General features: G+C 39.6%; 1 protein-coding gene across 1 annotated transcript in view; it reads left to right on the top strand.

Annotated features, from left to right (window-relative positions):
- The first annotated feature begins 627 nt into the window (after positions 1-627).
- LOC119911899 (fibroblast growth factor 14-like) overlaps positions 628-16,843 on the top strand; it is a 46,072-nt gene continuing 29,856 nt past the window's right edge. The window contains exons 1-2 of the mRNA XM_038730879.1: positions 628-765; positions 9,502-9,618. Coding sequence (XP_038586807.1) covers positions 628-765; positions 9,502-9,618 — 255 coding nt within the window. The remainder of the gene's footprint in view (positions 766-9,501; positions 9,619-16,843) is intronic.

The following is a 16,843-nucleotide window of genomic DNA, read 5'->3' as shown; positions in this document are numbered from 1 at the left end:
TGTCAGTTAAAGTCTGTGAGGGTTCAGTGCCCAGGCCGACACTGGAGCTGGGCCAATGGACAGTTTGCATAATAATGCATCTGAATATATTTTTCAGATCTGATCTAGACAAATATGTGAAACTAAATGAAATCCTGAGGCATGCAACCATATTACAATGTGTCACCTTCCACTCCCCTTCGTCTCCTCAGAGAGTGTTTATGCATGTGTGCGCAGAAAGTATGAACCCCACGGCGGTGCACGCCAAGACAACCCAAAAAAAAGGGCCAAATCAGCAGCAAATGGGATAAATAATTAAGGGAGTCTCCCACTGTGATGAAGTTCTTGGCCAACTGTGGTACTAATCAACTGATCTGCCCTAAAAATGGTGATGCATGTTCCTGGATTTGCGCATTCAAACAAATACACACTTGCAAACGCACTTTTTCAGACATGTGCTTGTCTAGCTCAACTTGCAAACACAAAATTACAAAGTATAGCTTTAAAGGGCCTCTCCCAGAATCGCCACCTCTCATCCCTCTGTTCCTCCATTAGTGTTTTAAACCGCACCGCGCTTTGACCCTGACTTCTCCTCACGCTCTTTCACACCTGTGACCTGCTGTGACCTGGTGTAATGACACTGAACCAATGGCCTCCAGGGAGCAGAAGGGAGCAAATAATGGGACTGAATACCTCGCTGACTCCCTCTTGTCACCTCTCTTCCTGGGCTACCTGGCTTTACAGCAGCTGCCTTCACCTCCTGGTTCTTCTGGGCAGAAGGGAAAGGTTGGCGTAGGGACAAAAGTTGGAAGGAGGTACGGAAGCCCTGAGGGGATATTGCAAAACGTGATGTGAGCGTGGCTTTTGTATGGCCTTGCAATACTTTTATCACTTCCATAACTAGGAGATAGAGGAAGTTATCATGAAGCTGGAAGGGACTGTATATTAAAGCAAAAAGCGACAAAGGGAAGGAAGGAAGGAAGGAAGAGAGAATAAGAGAATAAGGGAATCAGAGATGAGAGGAGAAAGAGAAAGAGGGCACGTTGAAATGCGCTAAAGAAATCTGAGCCAGCAAGACAAGACGGGTTGGCAGGGGAAAAGAGAGGGAAAAAAGACGAGGATGATAGTAATGAAGATAGGGAGAGGGGAGGGAGCGATGGGGTGCAGAAGGAACAGCTGGCACACAGCTGATGGCTCCTCAATCACAGTGTCTCCCCCCTCTGGTGGGAGGTCAGAGGAGCTGTCACCCCCTCCTCCCATCCTGCTCCACTCTCCTTCTCTGTTCTTGTCTGTTCCAAGCTGTTATGTAATAAAGCTGGAAGAGGAATTAGAGGGGAGAGAGAGTATGGTGAGGGACTTTTGCTTTATTATTTACCAGGAAAAAGGTTCTGTTAAAAGGACAATACAGGTATTTTTGCACATTTTAGCCACTTTGTAATTCTTTACAGATTGCCAACTATTTCCTGAAATACTATGTAGACTTTTAATGCAGTTTCCTAACTTCATAACATGCAAACACACAGACGGAACAAGTACAGTTTATGGTTAAAGTTAAAAAAAAGATGAGCAAGCTTGCGGGTTAGAGGTAACCAGGCAAAGGTCAAAAGCAAGCGGAATCAAAGTCCAAACAATCCAACAAAAGTTGTTGGTGGTGATGGTGCAGTGGATAAGACGCATGCCTTTGGTGTGAGAGACCCAGGATGAAAGTGTCAGCTAAATGAATAAATGTAATGTCAGTCCATTAACAGTTGACATAAAGACAAAGTATGATCTTTTAAACAACAAAGCATAAGGAAACTTCAAGGTACCATAGAATCCTCATTTTCAGGTTCATACTTTTATTTAAATTTATTTACAATAAAAAAAAAATATTTTCATTTGCTTCCAGGTTGATGTTAAATTAAGTGAAGATTGTTAATTTGTCTATAGAACATAGAAAATATATAAATTCAGGTATGATGTAGGTATGATGCAAATTAGCGACAACAGACATAAATGAGAAACCAGTGCTTGCAAAAGGTTCCCAGGTACGTATCGAATATGCACAAACAGGCATTTGGGTTATATAAACAGTTATCTCAGCTGTAGTCTGAAAGGAAGGTGTGATGCGAATTTGCGACAATTGCCCGATTTTCCGGGGTCTCTTGCATGAGCAATATTTACATATGAAGGAGGAAACAATGGTGATTGAGGCTCAAGTTATATCAGTTTCATGTTACAGTTTTCAGTACACAGTTTTCCTTTCTACGGCAACTTTAAATATACAAGGAAGGAAGGGATTAATAAAGCTGCAAAGAACACACAAGGACACGTTTTAAAATAAAACAAGAAGGCATAAGACTCAAAAACCCAAACCCCCAAACCACTGTAGTAGGTTTCCATTCATTTTAGTCCAGTGTGAAATGCAGCTAGCAAAGACCTAAAAGTAACTTGAAATATTCCTGTCTGCTTTTATTCAGTTTATCAGTTACATTATAGGCGTGTGGTAATGAATGTGGAAAAATGTATTGATTTGACAAATCTGTATGTGAAAACTGTGTAAAACTGTAATGTGATTGTGGCATATTTGAAATTATTCTGATGGCAAAAATTGTCAATTGTAGTCTGCCAAAGTGTCTTTTTGATACTGGTTCTGGGGGCTTTATAGTCAAGAATTTTCAATTTCTGCACATTGTGACTACAATTTGGGCAAGTTTCTTACTTTCTAAACTTAATGTTATCTTCGGCCAACCACTTCAAACCAACAAAAACATGCAAGGTTCAAATGTGAAATAACCAAAAACAATTGTAAGTTAGAAGGCAATTTTGTGTTGATGTGTGGTCCCATAGCTCATAATAAGATAGGATCATAATAAATAGGTACTATGTATCCATTAACAACTAGGGGCCTAAAGCTCACATGTACATGCCAACATGAGATGTGCATGCTAAATATGGGGTTAATCAAATAGATATTATAGACAAGCAAAGATATATAACAGATGACAACAGCAACTGAAGTGAAACATTCACAGAACAAGGGGTTTGGTGAGTGCTGTCACCAAACAGAAGATTTAAGGAACAGACATGGAGGGAACCATATCTCAGAGGAGCTGAAGAAAGATTAAAACACACACAAAAGAAAGCAGGGATAGAATAAATGAACTGAGCAAGGGATGACGGATGGAGCTGCTGGTGTGATTGTCACTGGGTTTGGTATATTTCCGAATTTTGTTTCTTGGAGAGGAAGAGAAAAAAAACATATTGAGACAGTTTGATAGACAGCGAAGAAGAGAAAAAAGGAAGGAAGGCAAGTAGGGAGAGAGTCAGAAAGAGATGAAAGCTATTGACTCTCAGTGTGTACATCGGAAAGCCATAAGGAGGAGCTTGATTCCCTGACTTTTATCCACTGTAATTACCATCTCCCACTGTTGGAGGGAAATTTTCCTTATCTTTTTCTCTGCTCTGGAACAAGTATGCTATTTCTCTCTGTCTAACTTTCAACAGTGCTCGATAACGCTTCTTCGCAGAGGACAGAGAGAAAAAAAAATTCAAAGACTTGAAAGGCAGATGAGGGAAACGCTGTGTGAGAGCTGCAGCATTCAAAGAGGAAAAAATGTGAACATCGAAAGCAACAGCTCTCTCAGCTAGATGAGGAGAAAGGTAAAAAGAGTACCACAGCGGGCTCGTAAGGTTGAAAAGAAGAGCATGAAGAATACCCAACGAGGGGGAAGTGAGGATAGAAGATACAAAAGAGGGGAGGCAGAGACAAGAAGAGAGAGTAATGAAGAGACAGACAGAGAAGGCTGCAGGGTAAAATAGGACAAAGATGAATGGACGTGGATTGAGTATTGGTTTCACAAGATGGAGAGAACGACAGCAGGCAACGAGGGAACTGAAAGGGAACAAATAAGGGAGAAAAATGGTGAGACGTATAAAAAAAACAGAGTGAGATAAGAAAAAGGTTGTTAATTCATGACAAGGCAGGGTGAAAAGACAGAAAAAAATAGGGAGAGAGGAGAAGAGAAGGGGAAAGACAGATGGACTGAAAGGAAGACGGGTAAAAGCTGAGAGAAACCAGTTATGGAGAGGAAAGCCTCAGGGAAGAGGTAGAAGTTAAATAACAGGGGAGGGAAGGTAGTTGTCTTGTAATCAGAGACATCGACCACCAGGGAAATCAGCCGTGAAGCTCAGCGACAACTCATTTAATCTACTATTTAGTCTTTAAAGCTCATTTTTTACAATGCAAATGACAGACTGCGAATGAAGACAGGCTGTTTTATTTACTGCCAATGCAAATCAACTTGTCTCCTACAACTTTATTAATTCAAGTGTCAAGTTGTACTGATCCCAATGCGGTGGTCTGTCTTATTTCAAGATGTAGATGTTAATTTAACTTTGTGGAACTGTAGTGGAATGGGTCATGTAATTGTAGTTAATATTCACACAAACATATACATTCCTTAAGATGGACATTTACATAACACCATAACCATAACCTTTGGGAATACAAATTATTTGATTATTTATGAACATTTAATATATCATATAATTTATTTGTTGTTTTTTAAATTATTTTTTGCCTTTATTTGACAGTAAGCCGTGTAGAGAGAGAGACAGGAAACAAAGTGTGTGAAAGACATGCAGCCAAGGACCAATGCCTGAATTGAAGGATGTTATGATTATATGGTATGCACCATTACAACTTTGGCTTTGTTAAGTTAAATTAGCAGTGGCACATATCGCATTATTTATTGTTATAAACATGGTAAAATACATTCATTTCTTGTATACTAACTGGGTGGTCAGTATATACAGTTGGGTCATGGTAACTACTATAATTTTGAGCCTGTAGCCTACAGCATGTCCAGCATGTCCAGCTGTTCAGCGTGTATTGGTTGGACAGAGACTATGGACTCCAACTATGTGCAACCTGACAGCAGTGCTTTGAGTCACCAGTGAGGGGATCTCACGATGAAGCTCATGATTTCATCAAGTTTGTTGATGCACTGACCATAAGTTTGAAAAAAGAGAACTTGATCTCAGTGAGTCCAATATTTTGTTTATCTTATTCCACATAAGAGAATGCCTGTCCAGTTAAACTCTATGTGACTTCTCACAGAGAGATTATAATCCTCTTCTCATTCCAGTAGAGACCAACTGGGCTGTACAATACAACACCGCAGAGCGGCAGCACAGTGTGCAGGCTTGCAGATGCCCTCTGCACAGCTTAACTCTGTGTCCTGCTACTGCTTCCCCCCCGCTCAGCCGCCCCTCCTCCCCCTCATCCCATCTCCACTTTCTCCTTGTTTATTTATTGTGTGAAAGATCTCAAGCCTCAAATTGACTTGTGGGATTGATTTGGCAACACCCTCCTCCCTCCCTTTCATTTCCCTCCCCTCTTCTCCTTTTCCCTCCCTCCGTCTCTCCCTCAAAAGAATTTTGATTAATCCACCGACCTCCTCTCTAAGTTGCAGAGGAAAAAAAAAATGAGTCAAACGGAAGGACGGAGAGAGAGAGAGAGCCATGAGGGAAAAGGGCAAACAAAAGAGAGGTGGGATGCCTCTATTATCCCAGGAGAGAGTTATGTGATCCATTTGATAAGACAAGCTCTTTTTGATTGAGTATGAGAAAGTAAGCAAACTTTCTTAGTAGGGGGAAATAAAGATAGATGCAGCGATAGCGTGATAGAGAAAGAGAGGGATGAAGGAAACAAAAGACAATGGCGGGAGGGTGAGTTTCCAATCTCAGTACATAGTTTACAACAACAGGGTCAGATTCACCACTCCAAATTTTTCAAAACAATATGTCCTCAATTTTAGACGTGTTAAAAGCTGGGTTCTCTTTTCTAGCTGGTGACGTCAATTTTGCCAGCTAGCTGAAATGAAAACTGTTGCCCAGCTACCTGGCTCATTAAGCTAAAATTAGCTTTAACATTTTCTCTGGCTATCTTTTCTAACGTTTCCAGCTGACTAGTAGTAAAACAAGAACCCTGTAAACCCTGCTCTTGATTGCTACATATATTATATCGGGTTAAAAGACTAAGACTAAAGCTTCATATCCCTGATACATTTACAGTAGAAGACATTCTTGTATTGTATTGTAGAGCTAGCCAGTTGTAGGATCCTTGGCTGCTTAGCACACTTGGACAAGTAAGGCAGAAGTTAGATTTATGTTTCATTGTTTGTATCATCAAACCAAATATTTTACTTTTAATTTTTTAACAAGAGAGAGTGCTTTTTATATTAAGACTGACGTGTTGGGCGAATGTAACACTATCTTGGATAAAGAGTTTCCAAATCCAACAGAGCTAGTTAGTACCACTAACGTTAGCCTACTCTCTGATTAGCATTCATTGAGGACCTTCTTACACACAATGGGGGAACAACAGTCGCTTTTTAACATAAAAAGATGGAAGTAACACCCAGTTACCACTAGAGGTTGTAAGCTAGTTAGCCATGCTAACAGTTGCAACTTTAGGGCAGACCAACGCAGTTTAATCCATTTTTTAGTCTTTTGCTCTTCTATCTTATAAAAACAAAAACAACCAAATAAACTATCATCAAGTGAATGACAAATGCTCTCTGCATTCCAGATTTCATTATTGATGGCAGTACAGCGCTGCATGTGTGTGGTGGTGTTTTTCCTCATGTGTGTGTCTCAATGTGCAGTAGGTTATGTGGGGTCAACAACACCGCAGACTGCTGGTGTAAGAGAGTGAGAAACAAGAGTAAAAGGAAAGGTGAGGGCCAGGAAGGAGGCGACGCCTGCGTGTCCTGCTCTATTTGTCATCCCGGCCATGGTCTTTGGTGACACTTTGTTCATTTGCGAAACCGACTGTTTGAGATGCAGGGATCGATCGAGCAAATAGATGCAGGACTCTGAAGATCTGAATGAGGGAGGGAGAAAGGGGGGGTGAGAAGCACATAGGTGTCATATTCACTGGGGACGCTGTGGACATGTCCCCACCACATTTTGAAATGGCTGATTCTGTCCCCATCACTTTTTGAAAGCATTTGTTAAAAATGTTCTGAAAATAGCTAGCACCAAAAAATGGTAAATTACAAATGAAAATGCTTTGAGAAAGGTTTATTTGCACAATAATAAAAAATTTAAATACACAAGAAAAAAAAGTGCATTGTCCAAGAAAGTACCTTAAGCTAAAAAAAAACAAGCTGCTGATTACAGCATTATATTCTATATTTATTTTTCTGAATTGTCACGTGCCATCTGAACTTTTTGTTTCCCTTTAGTTAAATAAAGACATTTCCACCATAAATTGGAGCAGAAACTGTCTCCAGAATGAAGGAAATTAAGTGTTTAATACTCCAATTTTCTGGAGGAGGACCCCAAGACGTACACATTTCACGTTACATATTTCAGCATTTCATATTTCTTCAAAATAGTGTTAAAAATCTTCTCATTTTGTTCTCGTGTATCATCACGACCCTAATCTGAGCCATTATGTGCCCACCACTTTTCAAAACAAAGTGATGCCCTTTGAGAAGCATGTGCAGTTTTCATTACCTAAATGTGCACCTTCAAGCTGGACACACATCACTATCTGTGTGCTGTGTTTTCTTTAATTTATACAGGACTGGCTGACAGAGTGAATATTATTTCTGTTTAATGTGAGATTACAGTAAAATTGGACTATGTTCACACTGGCAGTAAAAAGTGAAATGTACAACTTTCTGCCTGTTTAGCACACACAGTGCCTAAATAGAAGGAAAAACTGAAAGAAAATTGTTTGTTTTAGATGCATTACTAAAAGATAAACTAAACTTTCTTAAATAATTCCAAACACTTCAAAACTCATTATTCATCAAAAATAGTGTTGACACATTTTATTGTTTGTTTTTTGCCCCCATCATGGCCAGCATTGACTTTCTGTTTCCATCTGATAACTTAACTTCCATCCATTATGTTGGCAGAACCTTTCATTTGAAATAGATTTTTTAATAGCAACTAATGGCTCCATGGATCTAAAACCTGCTTCTGAGACTTCAAATCTGAAATTTTGATAACCCCACTGCCACTTTATAATGTCTGCTTGACCGTAGCCAGGGTTTAGAAATGAGTAACGGTCCCGATTTTTGTTTCTTTTAATAGAGCTTATTTACGGTAATTCACTACAGTCACACAAACTAATGATCTATAATGAAATGCATAAAAACGGACCTGCTGGCTAGTAAGAGGACCTTGTTGTTGTCACTTGTTAAGGTTAGAAAGTCAAGAATTATTATTAATATCATGTTCGACCAGATATTTTCTTGCCAAGAGTTAGATGAGAAGATTGATACCACTCTCGTGTCTCTGTCTTAGCTATGGCGCTAGAGCTGAGGGTCACTTATCTTTGCTTAGTATAACGAATGAAAGCAGGCAAGGCAAGTTTATTATAGTGCTACTTTCAAAAACAAGGCAGTTCAAAGTGCCTGACATAAGACTGACATATTTATATTAATTTCTTTTTTGTTTAATACACAAACAGAAATTTGTAGAAATGAGGACTTGGTAACCACCAGCCAGTTACATGGACTACTTTGAGTCTCCGCTGGTTGTCTGGTACCTCATGGTGAGGATATGGTCCCTGGAAGTCAAGCAAAAAATCCAATAAGCATATTTCCTAAAATGTGGAGATATTCCTTTCCTTGAATAATTTAATTAGAGCGGTTATTGTTTTCAATCTTCTTAAACTCGTCTGTTTTGGTCGCCTTTCTCATCCCGGATTCAATCCAAATGCTTCATTGACTTTAATCGTCATGGGAGCGTTTGGTCATCATAACAATGTGACCATAGAGCAGCTGGCAGCCAGAGGCTGTTTTGTCAGTATCACTCAGCTTACCATGTCAGATTATGTAAGACACTGTTTTAGATTGCACTCGCTCAAGAGATCTCAAAAGGATAAACACGTGAATACACAGGAAACATGAACATACAGAACTGCACAACAAATGATACAACAAATGGCAAGCACATGCAGGTAACCCTACTGTTGACACTTTTGATTCAAACACACAAATACACAGTGTGAGTGTTGTCCCAGTGGCCATGTTGAAGGTAGTTTTATATGGAGAGCTATGCACATAAGAAATCCAAGGTTCAGCAGGTAGCGGATTCAGCGAACTGCATTCCAAAGTGCTGTTTACTGTGTCGGGACAGAGGAAATGAATTCAAAGAAGGCTAAGGAGATGTCACTTTCTAATGTACTGTATCCTTAAAGCTCTCTGCTAATCCAAGCTCTGTCTATCTCTCTCTCTCTCTCCTGCAGGGGAGTTCTCCTTACTGTCACTCCCAGCTTTGTCTCACCTCCGGTGTACCAGCAACCGAACTTCATTCCTCCTATATCTCCCCCTCATAATCCTTCCCTGTCTCTCCCTCTCTCTTTCTCACACACGTCCTTTTCCCGCCTTTGACAGATATACTGTACACCAGGGAGGATGAAATAGGAGACAGATGGAAAGCAATTGTGTTTTTATGCCACGAGGAAGCACTGTGAGCGTTTAAGAGAAAGAATGATTGCTCTAACAACCCCTTCCCTCTTTTTTTTTTGCAGTGCAGTTCAACTTGATTCCTGTGGGGCTCAGGATAGTGGCCATCCAGAGCACCAAGACAGGGCTCTACGTTGCCATGAACAGCGAGGGCTACCTCTACACTTCGGTACGGTCAGCACATACAGTACAGTAATGCAGTAAGCCCTTAAAGACTTGATTTGTAAATTCATTACACCAGTCCTGGTTGAAAAAGTGCCACCCCACCACTGGCTCTGTATCTAATTAAACACAGTAGGCAGTTTGGGGCAGCAACACGTGCATTTTAAATGTGGCAGTAGTGTTTCTTAAAATGAAGGTAATACAGAAATATGTCAGGAGTTACATGCAGTTATGAAAGTCTATGTGGAAAAATTGTGAAAGTGACTTGTGATGTCTTTATATTGTCCTTAAAAGTTACAGAATAACAAAGGGCCTCTACATTTATAATTTACAGAGCTGAAATGTTTACTGTAACTTACCACAAACTGTTGATCTCTGCAGTGAAAAAAAAGGTCATTCACAAAAAATGATGATGCTCAGAAATTCTCCATCTTGCAAAGTGTGATGCTGCTGGGCTTCTGCTTGATTTAGATGTATGGAAATATAAACATTTGTGTTTCAATTGCATTGCCCAGGCTCCATTTTTCATTTACTTCATAGCCATTGCCAAGTAATACAATACAAACCAGACAAATCGATCACCATTTGTAAATAGCATTGTCCACAGCCTTCATTCACAATAAATGTGCAGTGTGTTACGATAATTCACCATACAGATGGGTATATTATTCATATGTTAGTTAAAGGCCGAGTGTGTAATATGTAGGAGGATCTATTGACAGAGATGGAATATAATATGCATAACAATGTTTTCAGTGGTGTATAAAGACCTTACATAGTGAACCAATATGTCTTAGAATGAGCCATTTCTATCTACACACTTCTTGCATGGAAGTCGCCATGTTGTCCCACCACATTTCTACAGTAGCCCAAAAAAGCCGAAAAAAAGGAGAAGACGAAGAAGAAGTCGTAAGAAGTTGTAAGAAGATAAGAGAAATTTGAACATATAGAGGACCACACATACTGTATTATTTAGCACAAGAGCCGACAGAGCATGTCGGCCACCGTAGTTTCTTCTACACGCAAAGGGAGGGGGGAGCTGTGAGTGAGCAGTTGGATGCAATTCGCAACCCTCACCACTAACACTTACAGACTTAACCTTTAAGAAGCTTTGCAGATGCCAGTTTTAGATTGTGTATTGTAAAAATGTCAACTTATATTTTTGGCATAAATACAGAGCACAAGTTGTTGCTTTCAAAGAAAGACATGATTTTGTGCCAACAAACCAAGCTAGTATTTTCAACAATGGTGAGTGAGTCCTGAAAAATAATGTACTTAACCCTAAAATCTTATATATAATATAATAATTAATTATCAAGTCTTTGTGTTTAGGTCAACTTTAATCTGGGTCGGGCAATTTATTTCAGACGCATTTTTTGTTTTATTTGTTGAAATTCTCCACTGTATAAGCACAGCCAAACGTTTCATTCGATACCTGCCTACCTACCTAGCTGCCATTTGGAGGGAGGCCTGATTGGAGGTGATGAAATACTTTCAAAATCTAGCTGTCTATTCGTAGTTATCCAGTATTGCTTGAAATTGTCCACTTATCTGTTTTTTCATGGGCTCAGTCTTGTAACTTAAAAGGATGAGTTGAGTAAATGACCACACAATGGCCATACTATTAGCTTATTAGCATATACAGTATGTACATGCGTTGTGTTTGGGTTTAAAAAATGAAGTTATTCCAACTTGCAGTAATTTATTCAACAAAAGTGAAACTTTTTTTTAAACTTTAAACTTTTTAATGCCTGGTTTGTCAAATTAAACACGCATGTCTAGCTTCACCCCACGACCCTTTACACAGGATAAGCGGTTGACGATGGATGGATGGATGGATGGATGGATGGATGGTTGGATGTTTAGCTTCATATAGGCACAGACCTTTTCATATTATCTCACATTTACAGTATAACAAGTATGCAAGTTGTGTTGTCACTAGGGATAGGATGGAAGTGAAATTCACATCTCAGTATGCATAACATTGGATATATGTGTAACGTAATTCAAGGTCACACTTTTTAATCAAGCTTTTTAACCTAATCTTACTTTTTCTAAGGTCAAGATCTCTCAATGTTTTTGCCATACAAATGTATTTAATAAAGTCACCTTGTCTTCAACAAGAGGCTAGCGTTAGAAGAAGTAGCAGATTAATGGTTTTAAAAAACTAAACCAGAAATATCCTTTTCTATGGTCTAATATTAGCAATTAGCAATGTAACATGATGAGCTGTCTATACCCCTAAGTATACTACGATTAATACACACACACCGTCATGACATAATGCTGTAGTCTGACACTCTGAAACTTTTCACCCCATCCTGATTCCCTTTTACTCGCACTGGTGACAGTGGCTGAGGTGGTGACTTGTGTAACTGTGTGTCATATCTGCATGTGTCTGTGCATGAAACGGTTTCCCACTCTCGGTCACAGCAGCACTTGCATTCTACAACTTGTGAAACAGCTCATGCGGTGCTTCCAGAGAGTTGTTTCACATTGATGTGCAGAGAGAAGCGGCACAGCTGAGCCACAGATTTGACAGGTAGATGGAAGAATAGATGAAGAGGCAAGAGGGTGGATCCCAGTGCACTCTATCAGGATGCAGAGAGAATCTCTTTTTTCAGCTTTTTTTCTCCTTTAGGCACACAGTCAATGTGTTTGAGATCTTGTTTGAAGTGCAATGGTGCTCTCACATGAAAGTCCAACACTGCCTGCATGCATACTGCCAGAGACAAAGAGAGGGGATGCAGGGTTTCTATCAGCCTGGAAAACACACGTATAGAGATATACACAAAGTCCCTTGCTTACTGCCTCATCTACAGTAGGTGAACATCATTCTGTTGAGACATGAACACTGGTTAATGTCGGTCCTTCTTTTCTAACAGTTTACCACTTTGCCAACCACAAATTGAAGAGACGTAACAGAACTTTGCACTGTTGTAGAGATGTTTAAACTAAAGTAAACACAGAAACTGGATTAGATTAGTAGCTGCATATGTATTTACTTGCAGGCTAATCAAGCTGTTTGGTTAGCCAACTAGCAAATCAATGCTACATATTCATCCGTAGTAATAAAAAACATTTATGACATAGTCTCACACATATAGCACGCTACCTTTTATACAACTACTTACTCAAGGTTCAGCTCTATTGTCATTACACAGGGTTGCACAATGTAATGCACTCCACGATACACACATGGAAAAAAATGTTTATTGTTACATTTACACACATATATAATGTGTAAAGTATATGTAGATTTACAAGGAAGATGTTATATACGTACGCATGTTCAATGTGTAGCAAGTAAGTAAGTAATGTAAGTTGTGCAAATAGAAAACTTGGCATGGTCTGTGTTTACTTTCATTTGTAATGTGCAACGAAGGTGCCAAGGGAAAAAATGATCTGAGTGGCCACTTTGACGACAATAAGGTTGAAAAAAAGTCAGAAGAAGTTTTGAGTATTGTAGCCTTAACTGTCATTGCAACTTGCCGAAATGATAAAAGTAACCCCAATACATATTTTAACCTTTCTCCTAACCCTACTATAACGCTAGCCCAAAAAACTTTTCCCCTAATGAGCCCCAGAAAATGGTCCTTGCACATGACTTTTCCAGGGCTTGGAACCCCCCTAGACAGTAAAAACCTTGCATGCACACACACACACACACACACATAGAGGTTATACTTACCCAAGCATTCTCCTGACAGAAGAAAGGTGACCCATTTTCACTAAGGGAAAAAACCACAGAGAGACAGAAACAGAAAGAGGGGGAGGGGGGGTGCTCGAGAAAATCCCTCAGATGAAAAAGGAGGGAGGACACAGGAGAAGAGGAGTAATTTTCCCCCTTTCAACTTAAACTACCTGCTCTGCTATTGTTCTTTGCAAATGTGAGCACCAGAGAGATAGAGAAAAAGTCGGAGAACAGAAATAGAGGAGGAAGGCATGTTTTGCGCTCGTTGCCCTCAGGGTTCCGGAGAGAGGCAGTGCAGATCCTTAACACCCTGTTATGCAACCGCTAGCATGTGCAGGGAACAAGGCCCCTGCGTCATCCCCCGCAGGGTAAGGGAAATTTTAGCAAGCAGTCAAAGAAATAACCTTGATGTAAAATCTTAACATGAATATGTAGAAATTTCGGAAAATATTTTGCTACATGTGCCATTTTAGGTCATGGGTACACACACATTTCCTTTTGCTTACTGTAGTGGAAACTGCACTGTGGGGATGTGGGAGAAGGAGAGGAAGGAGGAGAAACTCTGTTGTTGTTCAATTTCTTATGTGTGCTTTCTTTAATGATTTATCATGAGGAAGATGTTTGTTAGTTTGTGGATGGTGTTTGGTCTGCATTGCAGAGGGACAGAAAGAAAGCTATGGTTTGCAAGACTGTGACCAAATAAGGGGCTGCCATGCTTACATTGCGAACTGATTGAGGTGAATGGGTTGTAATTCTAAAAGTTAAAATGCTCCTTTAAAGCTGCTGTGAACAATATTTTCACATCAACAACGGATCAAATTATGTGTATGTGCAAAAAGGTCGCTTGTAGTGACGAACGCACAGTTCAACTCAGTTGGACGAAGTGCTTTAGCATCTTTCAGCTCCTTGGTTTGGTTTTATGGGTCAAAATTGTACTGCTTTAGTTCACACTCACTGCTCCTATCAACTTTGTATTCAGATGCAGCAGTCCTGTATGCTAGCTGCTCAGCATCACCTGGCAGTTAAAGGCTGTGTCCGAAATCCCCACAGGTAAGTAAAACGGAGCTAATAGGAAAACTGTTGACTCTGTCAATATTTAACCGATGAGAGACGATGATATTTCCATAACCTTAACTTAACTTAACTTAAAGTTATTATTAACTGTGAGTGCTGAATATGACCATAAAAAAGCTCAATAAAAGTTCAATCATGCTTTAGCTGTTAAGAGTGGATATTGTATCCAAAAGGGAGTTATTATTGAAAATAAATAAAATAGAAGTGAATGATTTGCAAATACTTTCACTATGTCTAAATACTAAATAACAATGTTTCCTGATTATGTTGATTAAAGTTGTCTTATGTTTCATGCTAAATTAATTTGCAAAGAAGTAGTATGAACGTAATTTCTAGGAGACAAGACTGGCAGTTACATCCTCATGATTTGTTTTCTCAGGCTCAAATCAACAGAATCAGGATAAAAAAATATGGAACCAGGGTTGAGAGGTGTTTCCTGTTACCTTTTTGTAGCAATAACAAAGGCTCATCTCGGCTGCGGCAGTGTTCCAGTGGCTACTCAGCATTAATCTTTCATGGGCCTCTGTGGCAGATGCGTTCCCTTCTGCAACCGCACACACACAAGCAGATAATTACAACACTTATTTAAAGGATTTGCAAATGAAGTACCTCCTCCCAGCTGTACATTTGCCAGTAATGGCTCAGAGAAAGGAGAAAAGTAGTTTTCCAGCTTGGCTTTCTAAAGCCCCGTCATTTATCTTCATTTATCAGTTGCATCATTTCAAGCTCCTTTTGATGTGGTTTTCTTTTTGTACAATCTTCAGTAGTTTTTCTTGGTTCTATACTTGTTTATATTCTCTACTCCTCTGCTGCCACAAGTAATTTTCCCCATGAGAATCACTGAAATGTAATTTCTCACCGAATCTAATTTAATGATGTCACCTTTTATAAACATTTCAAATAGTTGTGACCTCATTTTATCTTGCAAGCTAATTAGACAGCCTGAACACAGTGCTTACAGTGCTTTTGATGAAATGCGCTTGATCATGTATTCCACTTTTGTCATATATGAGAAATTCGCCTGTAAACAAGGAAGACAATGAGTGATTAGAGGATGACAAAGTCCCATAAGCAATTCTTGGTCAAGGTCACTGCTGCCCATAGAGAAATTATATTTTACCTGTCTCCTCAGAAAGGGAGGTCAAAGGGATCTACCAAGCAGTGCATATATATCCTTGGTGTTTGTTGATTTGTGTTTTTATTTGGTCAAAATTGTAATTACCTAAAGGAAGAAAGTGGATATCCAACTCGTTCTCATTCCAGCCCGTCACATCTGGAAACTTTTTCAAGACCACTTGTGTCGCTCTATAACGCCCTGTGTAACCTTAAGTGTTGTTTTTGTACGTGTAAAGCTCTGCGGTTAAGTTAGCAAGCATAAATATGCAACATCTGGTTAGGCTTTCACTTTTCTGTTATAATAGTACTGGTGCTAAAGGGCTTTCCCTGGTACATTACACTTTGACGCAAAAGGGTGCCATGTGTGTTGGTACCAGATGCCAAAAGACATCACAAAGCATAGCTATTTGTCGCTCTGGGAATGAGAACGGGCTGGGATATCAGTACCATTAGCAAACTAACAGTTAATAGGTAATGTTATGTGGACGTGTTGAAAAGGGGAAAATCCTTGAATCACCATTTGTAGGCTGCAACGTCATAGTAACATGAAGAAGTTGAAGCCACGTCTTCTAGCAATACCGCCTTCCAAACATTAGTCAACTCCTGCCATGGGAAACTCTCATCCAGCAGCTTGAAGCTGCAGGCTGCACCAGTCTGTCCATATACTGTTTCAAGCTCCTTGAAAATTTCAAAAATATGCACAATAGCTGCTGTATCATTACAATGTATGTTTCTTTAAACAAAAACGAGGAGAATTCAAATTAAACTTTAATACCCATTAAGTATCTATATGTATGGAGTTTGATTACTTTAGTTTGCACAGTGGTATTTCCCCTGCAAACACACAGCATGAATTATTGATCACATGCAAGTGTGGTAAATCCCCAACTCGCGTGTTTGGCTGACCAGACGACACTTAAACCTCCAGACACATTTAACACAGCGGCAGTGAAAGGAGCTCCTGCCAGGACAAGGGAAAAAATAAACCGGAATTACTTTACTGAAGAGGGATGAATTTCCAAACATTCCAGTCCAGCCCTGCCATTTAAGGATCACCTATGTAGCACTGAGATGGAGAAAGACATTATAAGAAATATATAAGTAACACTCCAGGAGTGAAAGTCTAAATGATGGAGCAAATGTCCTTTTGTCCTTGCTTTTGTTTCAGGAGGATAAAACGAGATGATAATAGAGGTGAGAAGGAGAACAGAGGAGTGAGTGACTGCGAAGCACCGTTTTTTCTACATTTACATTAAAATGTACAGGGTGGAAATGGACTTAGGTTTAAAATGAGACACCCACTGACACCTAAGCTTAACACACAAGCATCAGACCGAATGAAAAGCTG

This window comes from Micropterus salmoides, unplaced genomic scaffold (genome assembly GCF_014851395.1).
Source record: "Micropterus salmoides isolate LMB-PRFRI ecotype aquatic unplaced genomic scaffold, ASM1485139v1 Ms_hic_scaffold_2, whole genome shotgun sequence".
Lineage (NCBI taxonomy): Eukaryota > Metazoa > Chordata > Actinopteri > Centrarchiformes > Centrarchidae > Micropterus > Micropterus salmoides.
The sequence above is the reverse complement of the archived record's forward strand: the minus strand, read 5'-3'. Positions and strand labels throughout refer to the sequence as shown.